The sequence below is a fragment of the Rhinolophus hipposideros genome (genome assembly GCF_964194185.1).
Source record: "Rhinolophus hipposideros genome assembly, chromosome: 6".
In the NCBI taxonomy this organism is placed as follows: Eukaryota; Metazoa; Chordata; class Mammalia; order Chiroptera; family Rhinolophidae; genus Rhinolophus; species Rhinolophus hipposideros.
Window position 1 is genome coordinate 48,409,394 of NC_138052.1, and position 18,303 is coordinate 48,427,696.

At 37.9% G+C, this 18,303-nt stretch overlaps 3 protein-coding genes across 8 annotated transcripts in view; 2 read left to right on the forward strand and 1 right to left on the reverse strand.

Annotated features, from left to right (window-relative positions):
* The window catches only part of HAT1 (histone acetyltransferase 1), a gene marked incomplete at its 5' end in the record, with an annotated part of 46,423 nt that extends 43,987 nt beyond the window's left edge, over positions 1-2,436 (forward strand). The window contains 1 exon segment of the mRNA XM_081051798.1: positions 312-2,436. Coding sequence (XP_080907924.1) covers positions 312-479 — 168 coding nt within the window. The 3' untranslated portion in view covers positions 480-2,436.
* Positions 1-16,546, reverse strand: part of SLC25A12 (solute carrier family 25 member 12) — a 166,470-nt gene extending 149,924 nt beyond the window's left edge. Inside the window, exon 1 of the mRNA XM_081052772.1 lies at positions 16,387-16,546. Within this exon, the coding sequence (XP_080908898.1) occupies positions 16,387-16,404 (18 nt within the window). The 5' untranslated portion in view covers positions 16,405-16,546. The remainder of the gene's footprint in view (positions 1-16,386) is intronic.
* A 104-nt stretch (positions 16,547-16,650) lies between these two features.
* The window catches only part of METAP1D (methionyl aminopeptidase type 1D, mitochondrial), a 68,423-nt gene continuing 66,770 nt past the window's right edge, over positions 16,651-18,303 (forward strand). For 3 of the 6 annotated variants that reach the window (XR_013993490.1, XR_013993491.1, XM_081050946.1), the window contains exon 1: positions 16,658-16,714. Coding sequence is in view for 2 of the 6 variants with exons in the window: in XM_081050946.1 (XP_080907072.1) it covers positions 16,675-16,714 (40 nt within the window). In the remaining 4 variants the exon portion in view is untranslated. Of the gene's footprint in view, positions 16,715-18,303 lie in introns of all 6 variants that reach the window. The other 3 variants (XM_081050945.1, XM_081050947.1, XM_081050944.1) reach the window with 3 other exon arrangements.

Below are 18,303 nucleotides of genomic sequence, written 5' to 3' on the forward strand. Positions count from 1 at the left end.
AAAAAAAAAAAGGAAATATTTGTCTACACTGGCTATTTATTATGCTTTGGGGGTGTGGGTGTGGGAGGGACTGGCTTTTAGTCACATATCTATATTTACCATCAGTTGATACAAATTCCAGGTCTTCTGGTTAACTCCTTTTAGAGGGATCGTAATTCATCATTAACATTATGTTTAGGAAGAAAACTATGGGACAAATTTGGGCATATTCTATCTACTCTTCTTATTAACATGGGAGACTTAAAATTTTAAGAATATAAAGAAACATACCAGCTTTCTTAGTCTAACCAATAATTGTGTTTGTTGCTTAGAAAAAGCAGAGAGATCTTGCTAAAATGAGAAAATGTCTCAGACCAGAAGAACTGACAAACCAGATGAACCAAATAGAGATAAGCATGCAACATGAACAGCTGGAAGAAAGCTTTCAGGAGCTTGTGGAAGATTACCGACGTGTTATTGAACGCCTTGCTCAAGAGTAAAGATTATACTGCTCTGTACAGGAAGTCTGCAAATTTCTGTACATTGTGCTGTGAAAAAAAATCTGACGATTAATTTTAAAATCTTTGTAACATTTTACGTACATTAAAAGTTATCTATCTTTAGTTGAATATTTTCTTTTGGAGAGATTGTATATTTTAAAATACTGTTTAGAGTCTATGAGCATATATTAATTAAAAAAAGATACAGCTTCTGAAATACCACTGCAACTGCTTCCCTTCTTAAACAGTATAATAAATGCTTAGTTGTAATATGTTAAAGTGTGGTATGATTCTTATATTTATGGTAAATTTTTTCAGTCTTGTTTTAAAAACTTTAGGTTTTAAGCTTATATTATTCCTCCTGCAGTTTGCTTCCAAGATTTTACATCTGGCACCTTTAAAACATTTCTTTAAAGTCTTAGTAATCTTGTTTTTCCTATGTGATTTTTCTAAATAGGAAATGTGCCTAAGTGTAGATTTGTTGTAAACAAACTATTAACCACCTGTTAGGCTTAGGGTAGGTAAGAGAGAGGAAGGAAACTAGATACAGCCTAAAACCTAAATGTTTGCATCAAATGTTAATTGAAGGTAATTTAGAAGTTAGTTTTAGCATAAACATTTTATAAATAATAGTAATGTAAAATAATAAAATAGAATCGGTTTATAAAAATCCAATTTATACACCATTATAGAAAGACATCTTGTGTAAAATAAGGTGTAAATCTGTTGTGGTTTGCTGTGAGGTTACCAAAATGTTGAAGTCCGACATGAAAAAAATCAAAGTAATGATAAATTGCTTAATATAGTTTTACTTTGTTTTTACTGAAGTAGAGTATAAATTGCTTGATACAGAATCATTAAAAGCAAAAGCTTTTAATGTTTATAATGTATGACACTAAGGAAGGTCTTATATAACCAAAAATGGGATATAAGTTGAACTTTACTTTTAAAATTTAATTTGTTCAGTGCTTAAGGCAAAATCCCAGTTGGACAAGCACTATCTTGTCCTTAGATTAGCTTTCCATCAGTAAAACCTGTCAAACACGGGATAAGCAAAGTGACTGGTCCCCTCTGGACACAAAATAGCTGTGGCCAGCAGCATACCAACAGCACTGAGATATCCCCTCAGAATGAAGGGGTTGTAGAAGTTCTCAGAGGCTTATGTATAGATAAAAACGTGTTGACTTCTGAGAGTATATAATTTGTTACAGACAGAATGAACTAACTCAGTTAAAATCCTTTCTGAAACTGTATGAAAGCAATTTGTTTTCCATCTAAATCACCTAATTTTTAAACTTTTTACTGAAAAGTCACAGTTGTTACCTAAAGATGAGCTCTGAGGTACAATAGCAATACACTCTAAACAAATTATCATTCAGCATATTTTGTAGAAACCGGAAAAAACCAATGTGTAATACCAATGTTTGGACCTTGGTTTTTCAAGCAATGTTATATGTTCAGTCCATGGATAAAGATCTGGTTTAGCATTAATCTTTGGGACTTGAAAGGCTGTACCTCTATTTGGAGTTAGGAGGGTAAAAGTCTGATTTTTAGATCTACCCCTTGTGTAGGGTGTAGGATAGATGTACGAAACACCAGGAGAGAGGTACAGAACTGTGTAGCCTCCCTCTAGCCTCCCCCTTTATCATCCACACATCTGCTGTATTTACTTGGTGCCTTTACCTTTTTCACTGCCTTTCTCCCCACCATCACCCTTAATTAATTTTTTTCCCGGTCTCTCCAAGTTGTATTTTTCCCGCATGTAACATTATTTCCTTTCTGAGCATCAGTTTTTTTTCATCTGTAAAATGAGGTTGTACTAGAATGATCTCGAGGCTCCCTCCCTGTTCTAAGATATGTGCTTATTCTTTGCACATCTTTTCTCTTACGCTTTTTTACTCAGATGTGGGTGTAGATGTGGTACATGTTTAAAATAAAGCATTTTTATATATCACACAACATTCATGGTTTATATGTGAATTAGTTTGTGTGAGGAGAAAAAAAACTATTCCTGATTGTTTCCAAATTGCAGGGGTCCCAGCTTGCTGTACCAGAGCATTGTGTATTCTCAAGATTTATCTGATCCACCGCCATCCGTGCCCAATAGAGAAGAGCTGAGCCCCCAGCACCATATCAGAGAGTGAGTAGAATCAGGTCTTAGAGGGAAATGATTTCATTCCTTAAATTCATTCTTAAGTTATTTTTATTCAAATTTAAAAGCCAGTTTAACAATATTAAATACTAATTAAGGTACCTGTAATTCTTCCTTCTAAATGAAATTATTTTACATTGGTATAGTAATCTCTATATATATTGAACATAGTAGTTTTTTAACACATTTCTAGGGTTCAGAATGATTCTCAGATGTACAGTGTACAGTATTTCATGTTGATTCCATATTAAACCATTTACCTAGGTTTTTTTTTATTATGAACAACATTCAAATGAATTGTCTTTGTATATATATATATATATATATTTTTTTTTGTATCTTTTCAATCCTTTCTTTAAGGTAAATTCCTTGGAAATGTAGTTACTGAGTCAAAGGGTAGGAATATATGGTTCTGTTATATAAACGTGCCATATTTTCCAGAATGTAAATTACAGATATGAATGTATATACTGGTTTTAACACAATTTCAAAGGCAAGGGATGGCGATTTTGTTGTTTTAATAAGTATTAAAACCTCAAATTTATATCCTTTTTGCTAAATGAGAAGGCTATTTTTCCATGTTTTTGTGAATTTCTTTCCCTGATAGGAATTATCCATTTGTTTTTTTCATTTGTCTTTTGGGATCTACACTCTCATTTTATAGATGAACAATAGATCCAAAGGTTCACTTGCTTAAAGTCACACCTATGCATTAGCAGTAAAGCCAGGACTGCACCCTGGGCTCGTGACTTCCACTCCTCCATCTCGTCTCCCATCGAGTAGGCCAACCAAGTCCTAAGCATGTCAGCCCATGAGGCCCTTCATAAGAGGGCCTTTGTTTACATCACCATCCAGACAATATTATACCTCACTTGCATGACATTTGCCCTAGTCACCAAATGCCATAACTGCCCTCTTGTTTTTATACCCTAGAGGAGCAGGTATTAGAAAAGGATGTTGGATTGTAATGACTGAAATTATTGGTGCCTCATTTGAAGTATGGCTTAAAGTTCCTCAGTTCCTCTCAACATTTTCAACTTATCATTATCTACAACTTTTCTGTATTTCCACATTCCTTTACATCTTTATTGTAATATACATTCTCCTTGTATAATATGTTGCACAATTACACAGTGCATTTAATTTATTCACTGACTCGGGCAGAGCTGTATTTATGTATATAATTAGTGAGCACATAGTACAAAAATGAAAAAGGGCATACAGTGAAAAGTTCCTCGCCCCAATCCTCCAGAAACAACTGCTGTTTCTGCCATCTTGAGTATCTTTCAGACATATGTGCATAAATGAGTATTATGTATAATGTATGTCTTATATATCATGTATGTATGGTGTGGTAACCTCTCACATATATTGTTCTCTAACTTGCTTTTTTTTTTTTAAACCTAATATCTTAGGGATCATTGGAGCTATCTTGTTTAATGGCTGCCTGGTATACCATTGTGTAGATATACCATGTTACTCTACCAGTCCCATTATTTAGGTTGTTTCCAGTATTTTCCATTACAAACAATGCTGCAGTGCATAGTCTTAAACAAGTACAAGAATAACTGACCCTTGACTAATGTGGGGGTTAGGAGCATGGACCACTGGTACAGTCAAAAATCCATGTATAACTTGAGTCTGCCCTCTGCATACACAGATTCCCAACCACAGATCAAAAACACAGTTGACCATTGAACTGCATAGGTCCACTTCAATGCAGATTTTTAAAAAATCCACATATAAACTGGAACAAAGGGAAGGCTCAGGTGTACCCTGACTGGAGTCTGTTGGCCTGGGAAGCTGGAGGCGTGCTGACTAGAAGCAGGGTGTCCTGTGTGCTTGGTCAGGGGTGTATGTTTCTCTAAATGGTCCTAAGTTGGAAGCAAGGACAAAAATCAGGATAGCTGTCAGTTCTTGATCAAGTCTTGGCCTTGGGCTGATTGTTACCGGTGTTATTGTTGGGCTTCCTGGTGTCAGCTGAGCTCAAGTGTTAGGAGGATTTGGCTAGAAATAAATGACAAAAGATTTATTCAACGGTCTTGGGTTTATAAACCAGAAGCACAACTAGCAAATACCCAGAGGGTTCCAAAGAAGAAAGAAAAGTTTGAGAGTTTTTATAGGGTGGATAAAAAAGTGGTGCTAAAATAAATCATAAATTCCTAACTGGGCAGGTCATGGAGGGTACTCACGCTCCAGGCCTGTAACTTCTTTAATGAAAGGTTTTAAGCCAGTCCTGTCCATTGTTCTTGTGCATCTAGATTAGCACATTCTTTGAAATGCCAGAAGTAATACCCCTTCAAGGGGTAACCACCCTCAAGAGAGCACATAATCTTAACTATCCTGTAATCTAATCCCCACCTTGCTTTCTCCCACCTCCATGTAATCTTCCTTACATTCCCTTTAATTTCAAATGCATAAAAGAAACTGCAAAACTGTCATTCTCCAGAGGAGCATTTGAGATCTTGCTCCCCTACATATGTCCTCAGTTTGGCTCAAATAAACTCTTATAAAAAAAAAAAAATTCCACGTATAAGTGGACCCACACAGTTCAATCCCGTGGTGTTCAGAATTCAACTGTACACCTATAGATTAAAGCCCTAGAAATCACAGACTTTAGACTGACCTCATTCTTACAGTGACTATACTATGTTTACAACAGCTAAAATTATTAATATGACCTGAGGTTACAGAAGCTTGATACTACCAATCTGGAATGACTGCAAACAGGAACATGCTGGACTTCTCCATCCATCCTTCTTCACAGCTAGAAATGTTATCTATCTTAGAGGCACAATGAGTTGAATGCTTAGGCCTATCTCCATGACTTTCTTTTTGTTCATTCCTTCAGTCTTGCTTAACTCTTCTGAAACCTCATCATCCGGAATAACTGCTCTACAGCAGGGTTTCTCAACCTCAGCAATACTGACATTTTACGCCAGATCATTCTTTGTTGCATGGGCCTGACCTGTGTACTATGGGCAGGCCTCTACCCACTGGACGCTGGTAGCACCCCCACTTTCACTTGTAACAACCCAGTGTGTCTCCAGACATTGCTGTGTGTCCTCTGGGAGGCAAAATAATCCTTAGAGAATCACTGCTACATGGGATCGAACATTCTTCCACTGTCAACATTATTTTTTTTTATATGATGTGGACATAGTACAGAATTCAAAATGAATAAGAATATTTGATGAGAAGTAAGCTGCCCTCCCACCCAGTTCCCCAGTTCACTTCTCCAGAGGCAGTTATTTCTACCAGTTTCCTTTTTTCCCCCTCAGAGTTAATTATCAGTCTGCAAACATCCGTAATTCTTTAACACAAATGATGATATACTATATGCAGTACTCAGAATCTTCCAGTTAAATTTTACTCATATTTTGAACACTTCAATTCTAAATACCTTCATTCTAAACAGCTTTTTGATATTCCATCGTTTGATTTCACTGTTTAGATCAAGCCTCTATTAATGGATATTTAGGTTTTCTGTCTTCTCTTATAAGCAATGCTGCAGTGAATATTCTTGTGTAAACCCCGTTTTGTACATGTGGGCTTATGTACACAAGATCATGATGGAATCGCTGAGTAAAAGTGCATGGATATTTTACATTTTGATAGGTTTTGCACACAGAGAATAGAGAAATTTGAATAAGGATGACATGGAATTTTGTTAATTTTCATAGTTGTGAAAGTAGTATTGTGCTTGTGTAGGAGAAATGTCTTTATTCCTAGGAGTCACATCCTGAAGTATTAGGATCAGAGTCATGATATCTGCGAGTGACATTCAAAAGGTCCAGAAAAAAAGGGTTTGTGTAGGTGGAATATATATGCATACATACATAATACATACATGCATACATACATGCATACATAGACATACCTATGTATATAAACAGAAAGCAAATGTGACAAAATTTTTTAAATTACTGAATCTAGGTGGAAGGTATATATGGGCATTCACTGTATGATTCTTTCAACATTTCTGTGTGTTTTTAAGTTTTCAAGATAAAAATTGGGAAAGATATTGCATATATGAAACAAAAACAATACTATTTAAAAGGAACAGTCAGTGAGTAAGAAAGAGCTCTTCAAAATTTAAAATGAGTGTTCTGATTCAAGCAGCAGAAACTTGGGGGATAAAGTTGAAGAAATTTTCCAGAATATCAAAAAGAGGAAATATAAAAGAACAGAAAAATCAATATGGGAAGTCTGATAGCCAGCTTATTTTTGTTTCTGAGAGGGAAAGTGAACAGAAGGACATAATCAAAGAATGGGATGATAATTCCTCAGAGTTGAAGAAATGAATCTTCAAATTAGAAGAGCTCACTGAAGATTGAGCAAGATTAAATCAACATCACTAACATTTACTAAGCACTTACTACTTGCTAAACACTTAACATCAGGCATCTCAGTTCTCACAACAACCTTCTGAGGCATAATGGTATTATCCTCATGTGAGGTTATTTCACCCAAGGTCACACAGTAAATGGCAGAGCTAGGATTTTAGCCCAGGCCATGTAATTCTCTTGGGTTCTTCACTTCTATACCACTTATCTAAAAAGATCCATGTTTAGGCTAAATTATTAAATTTTAAAACACTGAGCATAAAATAAAGATACTAAATGCTTTCAGAGGGGAAAACAGGTAACCTGGGAGAGGAGAGAAATTTAAATAGCATTAGACTTCTTATCAGCCATACTTCATGCTAAAAGATAATGGGACAGTGTCTTCACAGTTCTGATGGAAAATTATTTTGAATCTAGAATCCTTACATAAACCCAAACTATCAGTCAAGTGTGAGAGAAAATAAAGGTAGTTTTGGAAACCTAAGAAACCAGAAAACTAACTTTACACACTTTCTGATGAAGTTACTTGTAGACCTATTTTAGCAGCATGAAGATGAAATCAAAGAGCATGGAAATGATGTGGAGTACAAGAAATGATAAAACTGATCTCATTCCAATAAAAAGAAATCTGAGGATGGCAATTGAATGGCATGTCTAAGAAAGTAATTGGTCCAAATTAGAATAGAAAAGTATTAACTCCAGCAAAAAAATAGTGTACAAGAAAGTCAGAGTCCAAATATAATAAACTACAGTTGGCGTGACTTTGGGCAGTAACTAGAAATAAAAACAGTTCAAAGTGGTTGAGTCTGGGGCCAGAGTAGGAAAAGATGGGATGGGAGACTGCTTTTCATTGTAAACTTTGTTATAATTCCATGTTTCTTTAAAACTGTGTTACTTTGAAGTAAAATTTTGTTTAAATAATAATAGATTATACAGCAACTCAAACTCCATATAATGTCAAATACAATTGTACACCAAGGAAAAATTGTAAATAAGTTTCCCTGAAGCAGACAAGTGGCACCTTTAAACTCAGATTGTGCTCAGCCTGACTTGCACAAGGTGGAACTCACAAAAAAAAAAAAAAAAAAAAAAGCTTTCTTTAAAAAATAAAAAATAAATAAAGCAATACTCAATCCATTTCTTTGGAAACTGGTTCTCAAAGTAATCACAGTATCACAGTGAACCATGCACTTTATTTGACTATCAAAAACAAGTTATCTTTGACACCCTGATCCTATGAATCAACAGACACCAAGTGTAAAACCAAAGCTTTGAAGTTTTTCATGTCATAATTTTGGGGGCTTTCCATTCACCCTGTGGAAAAATATAGTGCAATAAAAGTGTGATGTCATCTCTGATGAGTATCTGAAGAGCTATACAGTATAAAATGCTACAAGAAGTGCCTTATAAATATCTTGTAAAAAATAGATTTTTTAAGACCTGCAGTGCTATAATGTACACAGGCTGGAAAAGGGGTGAATCTTCTCTCTGATGACCTTTCAGAGCCTATCTTTATCTTAAAATTGGAAGGGATAGAGTTCGAGTTGGATTAGGTGGTGATCTTTGAAGTGCTTCCCAGTTCTTCCACTGTATTCTCTCTCTTCCAACTTAATAAAAGCAAGTTGGAAAATGTGCTTTGGTTAGACTCTCAGTTCACCTAGATGGTTCTTTAGATTTGTAATTAATAATTTTGGCAGGTGAATCTGTTCGGAAGTCTTGGGCTGTCCGTTTGTTTGCCTAGCTCTCTGAATCCCCTTTGTGAAGGCCGTGGGGTTACCACAGTGAGGCCTGTTTGCGGTCTGCTCTTAGAGCAGCTGCCGCTTTTCTTCCTTTATCCTTTATCAAGCCAAAGAAACTGCAGGGATGTTTGTGTGTGCTTCAGATGAGGAGAATGCTCTGCAGACAGGTTATTCTCCGGGCTGAAGTGGATATGGTACGCACAGAGGAGCTCAGCTCAATGGGAAGAGATGTCAGGGCAGCATCTGCCCTCTTGTTTGTTTCAACAGTTTCCGTCTTGAATATAGAATTCGTTGACTGAGAGGCGAGAAGAAGTTAAGAAATGCACTACTGCTTAGTTTGTCAGCCACTTTGGGGAGTGGAGGCGGAGAATGGGAGGGGAGAAAGAGACAGACAGCTAGTTCTGTTTTTCTATTATTAAATCCCTTGTTATTTCATAATCTCCACTTTAGAGATTCTTAACTACAGTGTATTTTGCATAAGTGTTAACTGACCAAGGAGTATTGTTTCATGCTTACAGGAAAGAAATATCAAAATCAAATTTCTTCAACCTCTGATGTTAATGGTTGAACTGCTCTCTCTATGAATTGGTCTCACACAATCCTACAGGACCATGTATTTGTACTCAAACACACTAAGAATTAAACAGCAACGGTAGCTGAGAACAGAACCATAAATCCAGCAAAAGAATAAGCAAAGATGGGAGAACATGAGAAGGTAATTAGGAATGTACCATCACTTCAGGAGGAACACAAAAAAACTGTAAAATAAGTAGTATTACAGAAGGGTGGAAACAATGAAAGAAAAGTGCAAAGTGAAGGCAAAAGGAAAAAAGAGAATGTACAGTGGATTGCAATAAAGACATAGTAATATTGTGCATTCCTGTCCTTTTGCCTAGTCTGCTGTCTTTTACTCTATGTAGATTGGGTGAATATACAAAAACTCATTAACAGTGATTACCTGGAGAGAGCTTTTCTGAGAGACTTCTGCTTTCTGTATTATACATTTCAGTATTTTTAAAAATGTTTTTAAAGAGCACATATTATATACATGTGTAAACAGAAAACAAAAACCAAAATACTTTTAAAATCCCCACAAGAGGATCGAGAGCATTTTCCTTTTTCTTCTTAGAGATGCTCAGTGATTCCATCATGATTTTCCCATTGAAGCATATTTCATCATGATGGGAAGCATATTTCCCTTTCTCTCACCTTCATCTTTGCAGGAAATGAAGGAGATTAAATAGGTGCAATTTCCTGGGACCTTACATAATTAGAGTTCAGCATTTTCCTCAGTTCTCAGCAGCTAGGGATAGTCAGAATCTGTGACCCCTCACTCATGGTGTTGCTCCTATGGGGCTTTTAATCTTAGAGGTATTTGGTTTTCCTTTCGCACATTCTTGTGAGCATGTTAGTTTCAGCTTTCCAATTAGTTTCTTAAGCACAAAATCAAAATCATATCTCCTTTGAGCCTTGCGCAGGCTCTTAGGTGTGTATTGATTGGCTGATTGATCACTAAATTCTCTTGGAAACTTTTTGCCCTTCTTCCTTATCCTGAATGGAATTCTTCATTCTCCAGAAGTGTATAAGCAGGTGCTCCTTTCCCAGATTATTAGTAAATGAGAATAGATGGCAGTTGCTAGTGGTACACACTTTTATTTAAATTTCACAGGGCAAATGCACACTTCTGTCTTAATCCAACTTTCTTCAGAGTAGTATTATCAGAAAACTTGGATGCACCAGTGAGGGACGTCTAGAACCACCCACATCCTCTTCCCTGCAGCCTTCCCATACCTTCCCTCCTTGGGCCCCTGCCAACCATTCCAGCTGGGCAACTGCTCCAACAATGGATAGGTTCTTAGGCTGCAGCATTTCTGTTTACAATCTCCTATAATACCTTTCAAGCCAAGGGGTTGAACCTTGAAAAAACTACTGGCCAGACTGGATATGAGAACAACAACCCTGTCTATTAGTTAGCTCTGTCTGGTCCCGTTCTACTCTGCTTACCCTGACAGACTGCTCAGGACCCTGCAACATGCTATTTGCTGAGCCCATTTGGATTAGGCCTATAAATGGCTGTAGGCCCTGAAATTGTCAGAATTTTAATGTTGGAGGGGCTCAGCTAGGGCAATCTTGTTAGAAAAGGGTGGAGCTTCAAGTTTCATTTGCATAGGAATTATATGACTGAGAATATGTCATTAGACAAACCAAAAATGGGAGGGGCAGGAGGGTCACATATAAATAAAGCCTCTCTCTCCTGCCCCCAGTTCCCTGTGGGCACTGCTGTAGATCAAGGAAACAGGGCACAAGCAGCAAGGAGAAATCCACTTGGTTTCTCACAACTACCTTGCACATGGCATTACTTTTTCTCCAAAAACATGGAGCATTTACACATTTTTCTCAAAGGGTACCACTAGATTAGCCAGTGACATTATTATTGTCTCAAATGATTGGTGTAGGAAATGACATTCCACCAGCAAGGTGGTTAATAAAGTGACCTAAAAACTTTCTGCCTGAACATAATCATTTGAAGCTGGCCCCTTTACTCATTTAGAGGGGTCCAATCAGCTACTGAGACAGGTTCCTGTTGTATGTGCAGGTTATATTTGTGCAGCTACTAGTTTCTAGAAAGAATGTTCATTTGACTTTACAAATGTAAATAATTTCTTTATATTAAAGTTAGACGATTAGAGGGCAGGATGGAAATATTCTTAAGCCATAGAGTGAAATACTAAGAAACGATCCTGAAATCAAACCAAAGACTAATTTTTCAGATTCAGGTGGCAAAACTAATAACCAAGGTCAGGAAGGGTGAATGAAGGTGAGATGACAGTCCCACGGAAGTTGCGCAGGTCCCAGGGCACCAGTTAACAGGCTATAGAACCTGCTCTGTGTCCAGCAGAAAATAGCACATTATTTCAGTTTTACAATGTGTTCATATATAACAATTTTCTTCTATAGGTATGTAAGCATCTTAGTCTTTATTTTATAGTCTATATTTTTAAATACAGGTAACCCCCGTATAACACCGCACTTCTATAACACGGTCGTGGAATTGGGGAAACCCTCATATAACACTGCGTCCTAGAACACAGTTTCACTCTGACACGGTTTGAGAATTGGAGAAATCCCTGAACAACATGGAGCATAGTAAGAGCTTTTAAGAGTGAAAGATACCTCATTTGAAATTTTTCATTTGAGCATGGGTGTCGTATCAGATTTGAGTACAGAATTTTTAAATTTATTAGAATTTTAAATCCATTTTGTTTGTGGAGTATTAAGTTCAGAGGATGACGATGTCTTGTCAAAAAGAAAATGCCCTTTCCCCTCGTGCAAGGGAAGTAAGAGAAAAAATAAACATGTGGCATTACATCAAACTAAAAATTTTTTCACAGCAAAGGAAACCATCAATAAAACAAAAAGGGACCCTACTGAATGGGAAAAGATATTTGCCAATGATATATCTGATAAGGGGTTAATATCACAAATTTATAAAAAACTCACTCAACTCCAAAAAAACAAACAACCCAATTGAAAAATGGGCAGAGGACATGAAGAGACATTTTTCTAAAAAGGACATACAGATGGCAAACAGACATATGAAAAAATGCTCAAACTCACTAATCATTAGAGAAATGCAAATAAAAACCACAATGAGATATCACCTCACCCCAGTCAAAATGGCTATTATCAATAAATCAACAAACAACAAGTGCTGGCAAGGATGTGGAGAAACGGGAACCCTTGTGCACTGTTGGTGGGATTGCAGATTGGTTTAGCCACTATGGAAAACAGTATGGAGGTATCTCAAAAATCTGAAAATGGAACTACCTTATAATCCAGCAATTCCACTCCTAGGTATCCAGAGAAATCCAAAACTCTAATTCAAAAATCTTTATGCACTCCTATGTTTATTGCAGCACTATACACAATAGCCAAGACATGGAAACAATTGAAATGTCCATCGGTAGATGACTGGATTAAGAAACTGTGGTACATTTATACAATGGAGTATTACGCAGCCATAAAGAAGAAATCTTACCATTTGCAACAACATGGATGGACCTAGAGAACATTATGTTAAGTGAAATAAGTCAGAGAAAGACAAATACCATATGATCTCACTTATATGTGGAATCTAAAGAAAAGAATAAGTGAATGAACTAATCAGAGACAGTTTTGGAGACAAAGGAAAAACTGAGGGTTAGATGGGTGGGGGGGTGGGGATAAGGGGGAAGGTGAGGGGATTAGAAAACAGTAACCACAAGATGGCCACCGGGTTTTGTAAAGTAATTTGGGGAATGTAATCAATAATGTAAAGATTTTGTAGGGTATCCGATGGACACTTGTCTCAGGGAGACCACCTCAGGGATGATGTAGATGCCTGATCACTGCACTGTGCACCTGAAGCTGAAGCTGAACAATAATGAATGTCAACTACAATTTTATATATATACAAGAAGTGGAGTACAGCATTAGGAATAGAGACATTGGAAATGTAATGGCTCGGTGTGATGTCAGAGGGATAGTGGGTGGGGGCAGGGGTTCACACAGTGTGAGGGATATAAAAGATAAATGTCTAAGTATTACTTTGTCTTGTGCACCTGAAACTAATAAAAAAATATATTTCACCAAAAAGGAGAATTTAAAAAATAAATCAAGAAAAAGATTTTTAAAAAATGCCCTCAGTTAATGGTGGTTAGTAGTGACGACGAAGAAGAAAACATTATTTAATACATATTAACAAGTTATACTTTGCAGAAAATTGCTTTAATAAAGATATTTATCTTAATTATAAACATATAGTATTTTTTTAATTTTTGGAACCTAACCCCCTTTTTTGTACTAGTTCTTTGTTTTGTATAACATGGATTTGCATAACATAGCATTTTTTAGGAACCTAACAACCATGTTATACGAGGTTACCTGTCTGTATCTTGCATTATAGGTAATCCTAATGAGTATTTTAAAATCTAAACTTGTGAAACAAGTTACAGAATGATGTATTACAAAACAAAATTTATTTTTAAAGGATTTCATGCCACATAATCCCCTAGAACATTTTAAAAATGTGAATGTGAATTACAAACGCAATATATACATTACAGAAGCCGATATTATTTAAATATCACAGACTATACACAACTTTTGAAAAAGTTGTACGGTATAATACGATAATAAAAGATTAAGTAGGGGGAAGAAAAAACTGACTTTAAATATATGAATATCAGAATTTATTTCTGATTTATTTCTTTTATAAAAGAAGAAAATATTTTAAAAGATGCTAATAAGACACAATCTTTTTAAATCCAACATAAACGACTTATAAAACAATCACAATAAAAATATTTTCCCATTGAAGAATGAATTTTTGGACACAGAAACTGAAGATATTAAGAAGTTATCCTTTATTTCCTGAACCCTGGTTTTGAAAAATTATTCAACTTTTTACTCAAGAATCCCAAATACAAAATGTAAGTAATGGCAAGAGTACAAATCAGTGAGGTGCCACAATATAATTAAGCTTCATTTCACAGATGGGAAGCTGGACAGATCTGGAGTAGAGAAGTGAGTCAGTAGTGGTTACTCATCTAGATGAAAGCATAATGCCCTGTACTCCCAGGATCACAGAACGTTAGAATTGCAAGGATCTCAGATGTCAGTGGTCTGGCCCTGTACCTTATTGGTCAGTATGCATATATCTCATAAATTAATGATTTTGTAGTCAGTGGTCTAGCCCTGTACCTTATTGGTCAGTATGCATATATCTCATAAATTAATGATTTTGTAGGACATAACGCTGACAGCGTTTAATCCTAATGTAAGAAGGATGTGGTATGAAAGCAGCCAAATCAAGCATCAGTGGATGAGCTGTATCACCTGTGCAAGTTCCCATCTGCTTCATTTCTCGCTCATCTTGGATACCTACATTCTGAGCTGAACTTATTGGGGATTCCACTATGGTAGTGCCACCTGAGTCCTCACAGTTCCCTTTTCCTTGTCATTCCAGTTTCAGGGAAATAAATTGTGCATTTGTTTTCAACAGGTTGGCTGACCTGAATCATGAACATGTGTTCTATTTCAGGTGTGTTTGAAATTGGGCTTAATGCCTTCTGACCCTCTGCTAGGAACTTTTAGGTTTCTTTTTTCTGCACACTGAGACGCTGTGCCCCGCTAACTCTCAGGCTCCTTTGCTGCACTCAGATTGTTGGCTTTAGTTATACAGAGGATAGGTTTACCATGTTCAAAAACCTTCTCAGGGGTGGCCGGTTAGCTCAGTTGGTTAGAGGGTGATGCTCATAGCACCAGGGTTGTCAGTTCGATCCCCACATGGGCAACTGTGAGCTATGCCCTCCACAACTAGATTGAAACAACTACTTAACTTGGAGCTGATGGGTCCTGGAAAAACACATTTAAATAAATAAAAGTTTATTTAAAAAAACACACCTGGAATTGATCTGAGTTTGAAAAAGGTGGGACTTGAAGTAACACGTAGAAGTACTTTTCATTCTCATCCTTGTACATCTGGTTTATTTCAGGGGAAAACATTATTTCTCTTTATCTTTCAAGGTGACCCAAAAGCATCCAAAACTGGGTCCCCAAGAAGTATAGCTTGTGTCCTCAATGACCTGCCAAAATTCATTCTCTTTAAAAATAAAAATATCAAGACCATGTCGTCATTAAAAAGAATGCGTTCAAGCTAAATGTTCTGAGATTTGATGTCTATGATGAGTGGAAAAAACAAATCATAACAGTAAGTATGTGATTCCATTTAAAAGATTTACACATATTTGCCTGTAAAACGCATGGATTATGCACACAACTGTTGACTGGAAAGTGGGACTGTGGAGTGTCGGGAGGGTGACGAAGGGGACTTACACTTTTTCCTTCACTCATTTCTGAATTGTCTGGATTTTTCATAGAGCAATTAAACTGAATTCTTAAAAATTAATTAGGAAATATCACATACGTTCACCCAGAATCCTTATCAATCTTCACTGCATTTAAATTCCTGGAAACTTATATCTTGGTTTGACTAGTTCCATGGAGAGTTCAATTCCTTCACCAAGACATTCCTTGAATATCAGTTTCGTTACTGGGCACCAGGCTACCAAGATGAATTAATACCTGGTCCATGACAGGATGGAATCTGGTGCAGAATGCAGACAAGAGGAAAAGTGAATTTGATACAAATGGGCAACCTCATCACTAGGGACACATCAATCAGCTTCCTCACTTGATTCACAATTGGCCTTTTGCAGGCTGCACCTTTTGGCAGCACATTTGGTAGACGTCATCCTCTCATTCTTAAAAGTCAAATTTGGTATTAGGACTCCAGTTAATACCGCAGAGCGGGTGATGTCCTTGGGGAATGAGAAGTCCCCTGAACAAATCCACTGGGGTACCCCGCATAGATTATGCAGCTGCACATAAATCCTGTCTTGTCTGAAGTCTCTGCTGAGTAATGTAGATTCTGGCTCAGCAAAGAGGCAAGCTGGTGACTGAACCAAATTTTTTACCTTTCAATTGAATCCAGGGTAATAATTTGCAACAAAGTGGAAAACGATGCAAAGTGCTATACTGAACTCTAGATTGTGCTTTATTTTTTCCTCCCAACTTCACGTTTCCATGCACCAAAATGTTGATGCTACAAATACTGATGCCACGCTTACCTGACTGGCTTCTTCCATCCCACCTGGGCGCCGGGGTTCAGAGAGAGCGTGCGAACCACGGCTGGAGCCCGCCTCTCGCGGCCGGAGCGGACTCAGCCGGCCGCGAGTTCCCTCGTCGCCCCGGTGCCGGAGCCGCTCCGCCTCCGGGGCTCCCGCAGTCAGCCCCACGCGCGCACGCGCGCTCCCCTTGGGCGGTCTCGGCGCCTCTGGTCTTTGACAGGCCGCCACTGGACAGCTCTAGAGGGCGGGGCGGCGAGCGAGGGCTGCGGCCACGTGACCGACGCCAACATGGCGGCGCCCAGCGGCGTCCACCTGCTTTTCCGCAGAGGTAAGTACCGGAGGACATCCCTGTGGGGGTTCGCATCGTTGCTCACTAGCTGTGCACTCGGGTTCAAGGGGATACACATTCGCGCTCAGACATGTTGCACACGACTGTACTTTCCGTACTACGGACACATCAGGCACACACGATGACACAGTGACACGCCGCAGGAACAGGCAACACATTTGTTCACTCGTCACTCGCCTAGACCACGTCACTGCGTGGCATCTGTTCCTAGTCACTCTTTGGGATTTATGGGACGTTGTCTGAAGTTTTCTTCCGCCACGTCAGTTGTATGAATAGTGTAGCAAACTTAACGTATTCTGGCTGTGGAGCGATGAAACTGTGGTAACTCTGAAATGTGCCTGAAGGCAACTTGTGTCTGTTGTAACGATAGGACACGTCTTTTGGGAAACGAAAAATATTTTCTTCCGGTGGCTTAAGAGGAGAAATTATATCTGGGTAGCTCTCAGTAGGTGTTAACTTTGTGTGGGTGGTGAGATTTTAGTAAACATACAAATACTTTTATAGCTGAATTAGGGAAGTCTTTGTTGGATTTGAACTAGTTTCTGAATCCTTTTTTTTGTTTGTTTGGGGTTTTTTTTTGTTGTTTGTTTGTTTTTTCCTGAATCTTTGTTGGAAGGAAGTTGCTTTAAGGGTGAGAAAAGAAGGCAATTAACATATTTTCAGGGACTACTGTGGGGACAGAGTCCGAGAGAGCAGTTTCTAGGCTCTTGACCTCATGTGGAAAGGTGCTCGCTTGGAGACTAGATGGTCATCAGCTACCAGTAACCAGTTAGCCATTAGTAACCAGTTAGCCATTAGCCACTAATATAACTGCTGTGGCTAAGCTAGCAAGCATGGATTGCAGTTAGCAAGTGGGGCTGGTTGGTTGGCAGAGCAGTGGCCAGCGGATTGCACATGTGTGGCTCTTGCTTCCTGGGTCTCCCACCCAGCCGCCAGCAAGACTATAGTGGTATGAACCCCCCATCCATGGCTCTGTGGGTGTTCCTTTTTGTCCTCACCATATCCTGCGTTCTTGTATGGGGAGCAGGACCAGAGACCCCACATGACTACTACTTAGGTGTCAGGCGTGTAGGAACAACAGCCCTTTGAGGTAAATATTATTTTCATAGTAAACAGCTACCATTTTTTAAGTACCTCATACGTACCTGATACTGTGTTACTTACATATGGTACTTACATATGTTAGCTACCTTTTAAAACCCAATGAATTAGATATTATTCTCTATGGATGAGAAGAGTGGGGCAAAGAGGTTAAAGATAACTAAAGTCACACAGATTATAAGAGGCAAAATGGGCATTTGAACATGATTTAGATTTTTTTAAAAAGAGGCTCATTCTTCTGCACTGCATGGCAAAGTCTCTCCATAGAAATCAGTGTGCAAAGTTCAGGTGAGGCAGGACGAGCATGAGTGTGTGTGAAAAGCAAAGAGGAAGTTGTTTTTAGAGAGGAAGGAGGTTGGTAGGCAGATAAACCTCAGTATTTCAGTGTGATGGAGATGAGTGAGGCGCCATAGGAAGATTTGAGGTGAGAGATGTGTAAGAAGGTGTTAGAGACAGTATTTTGAGCT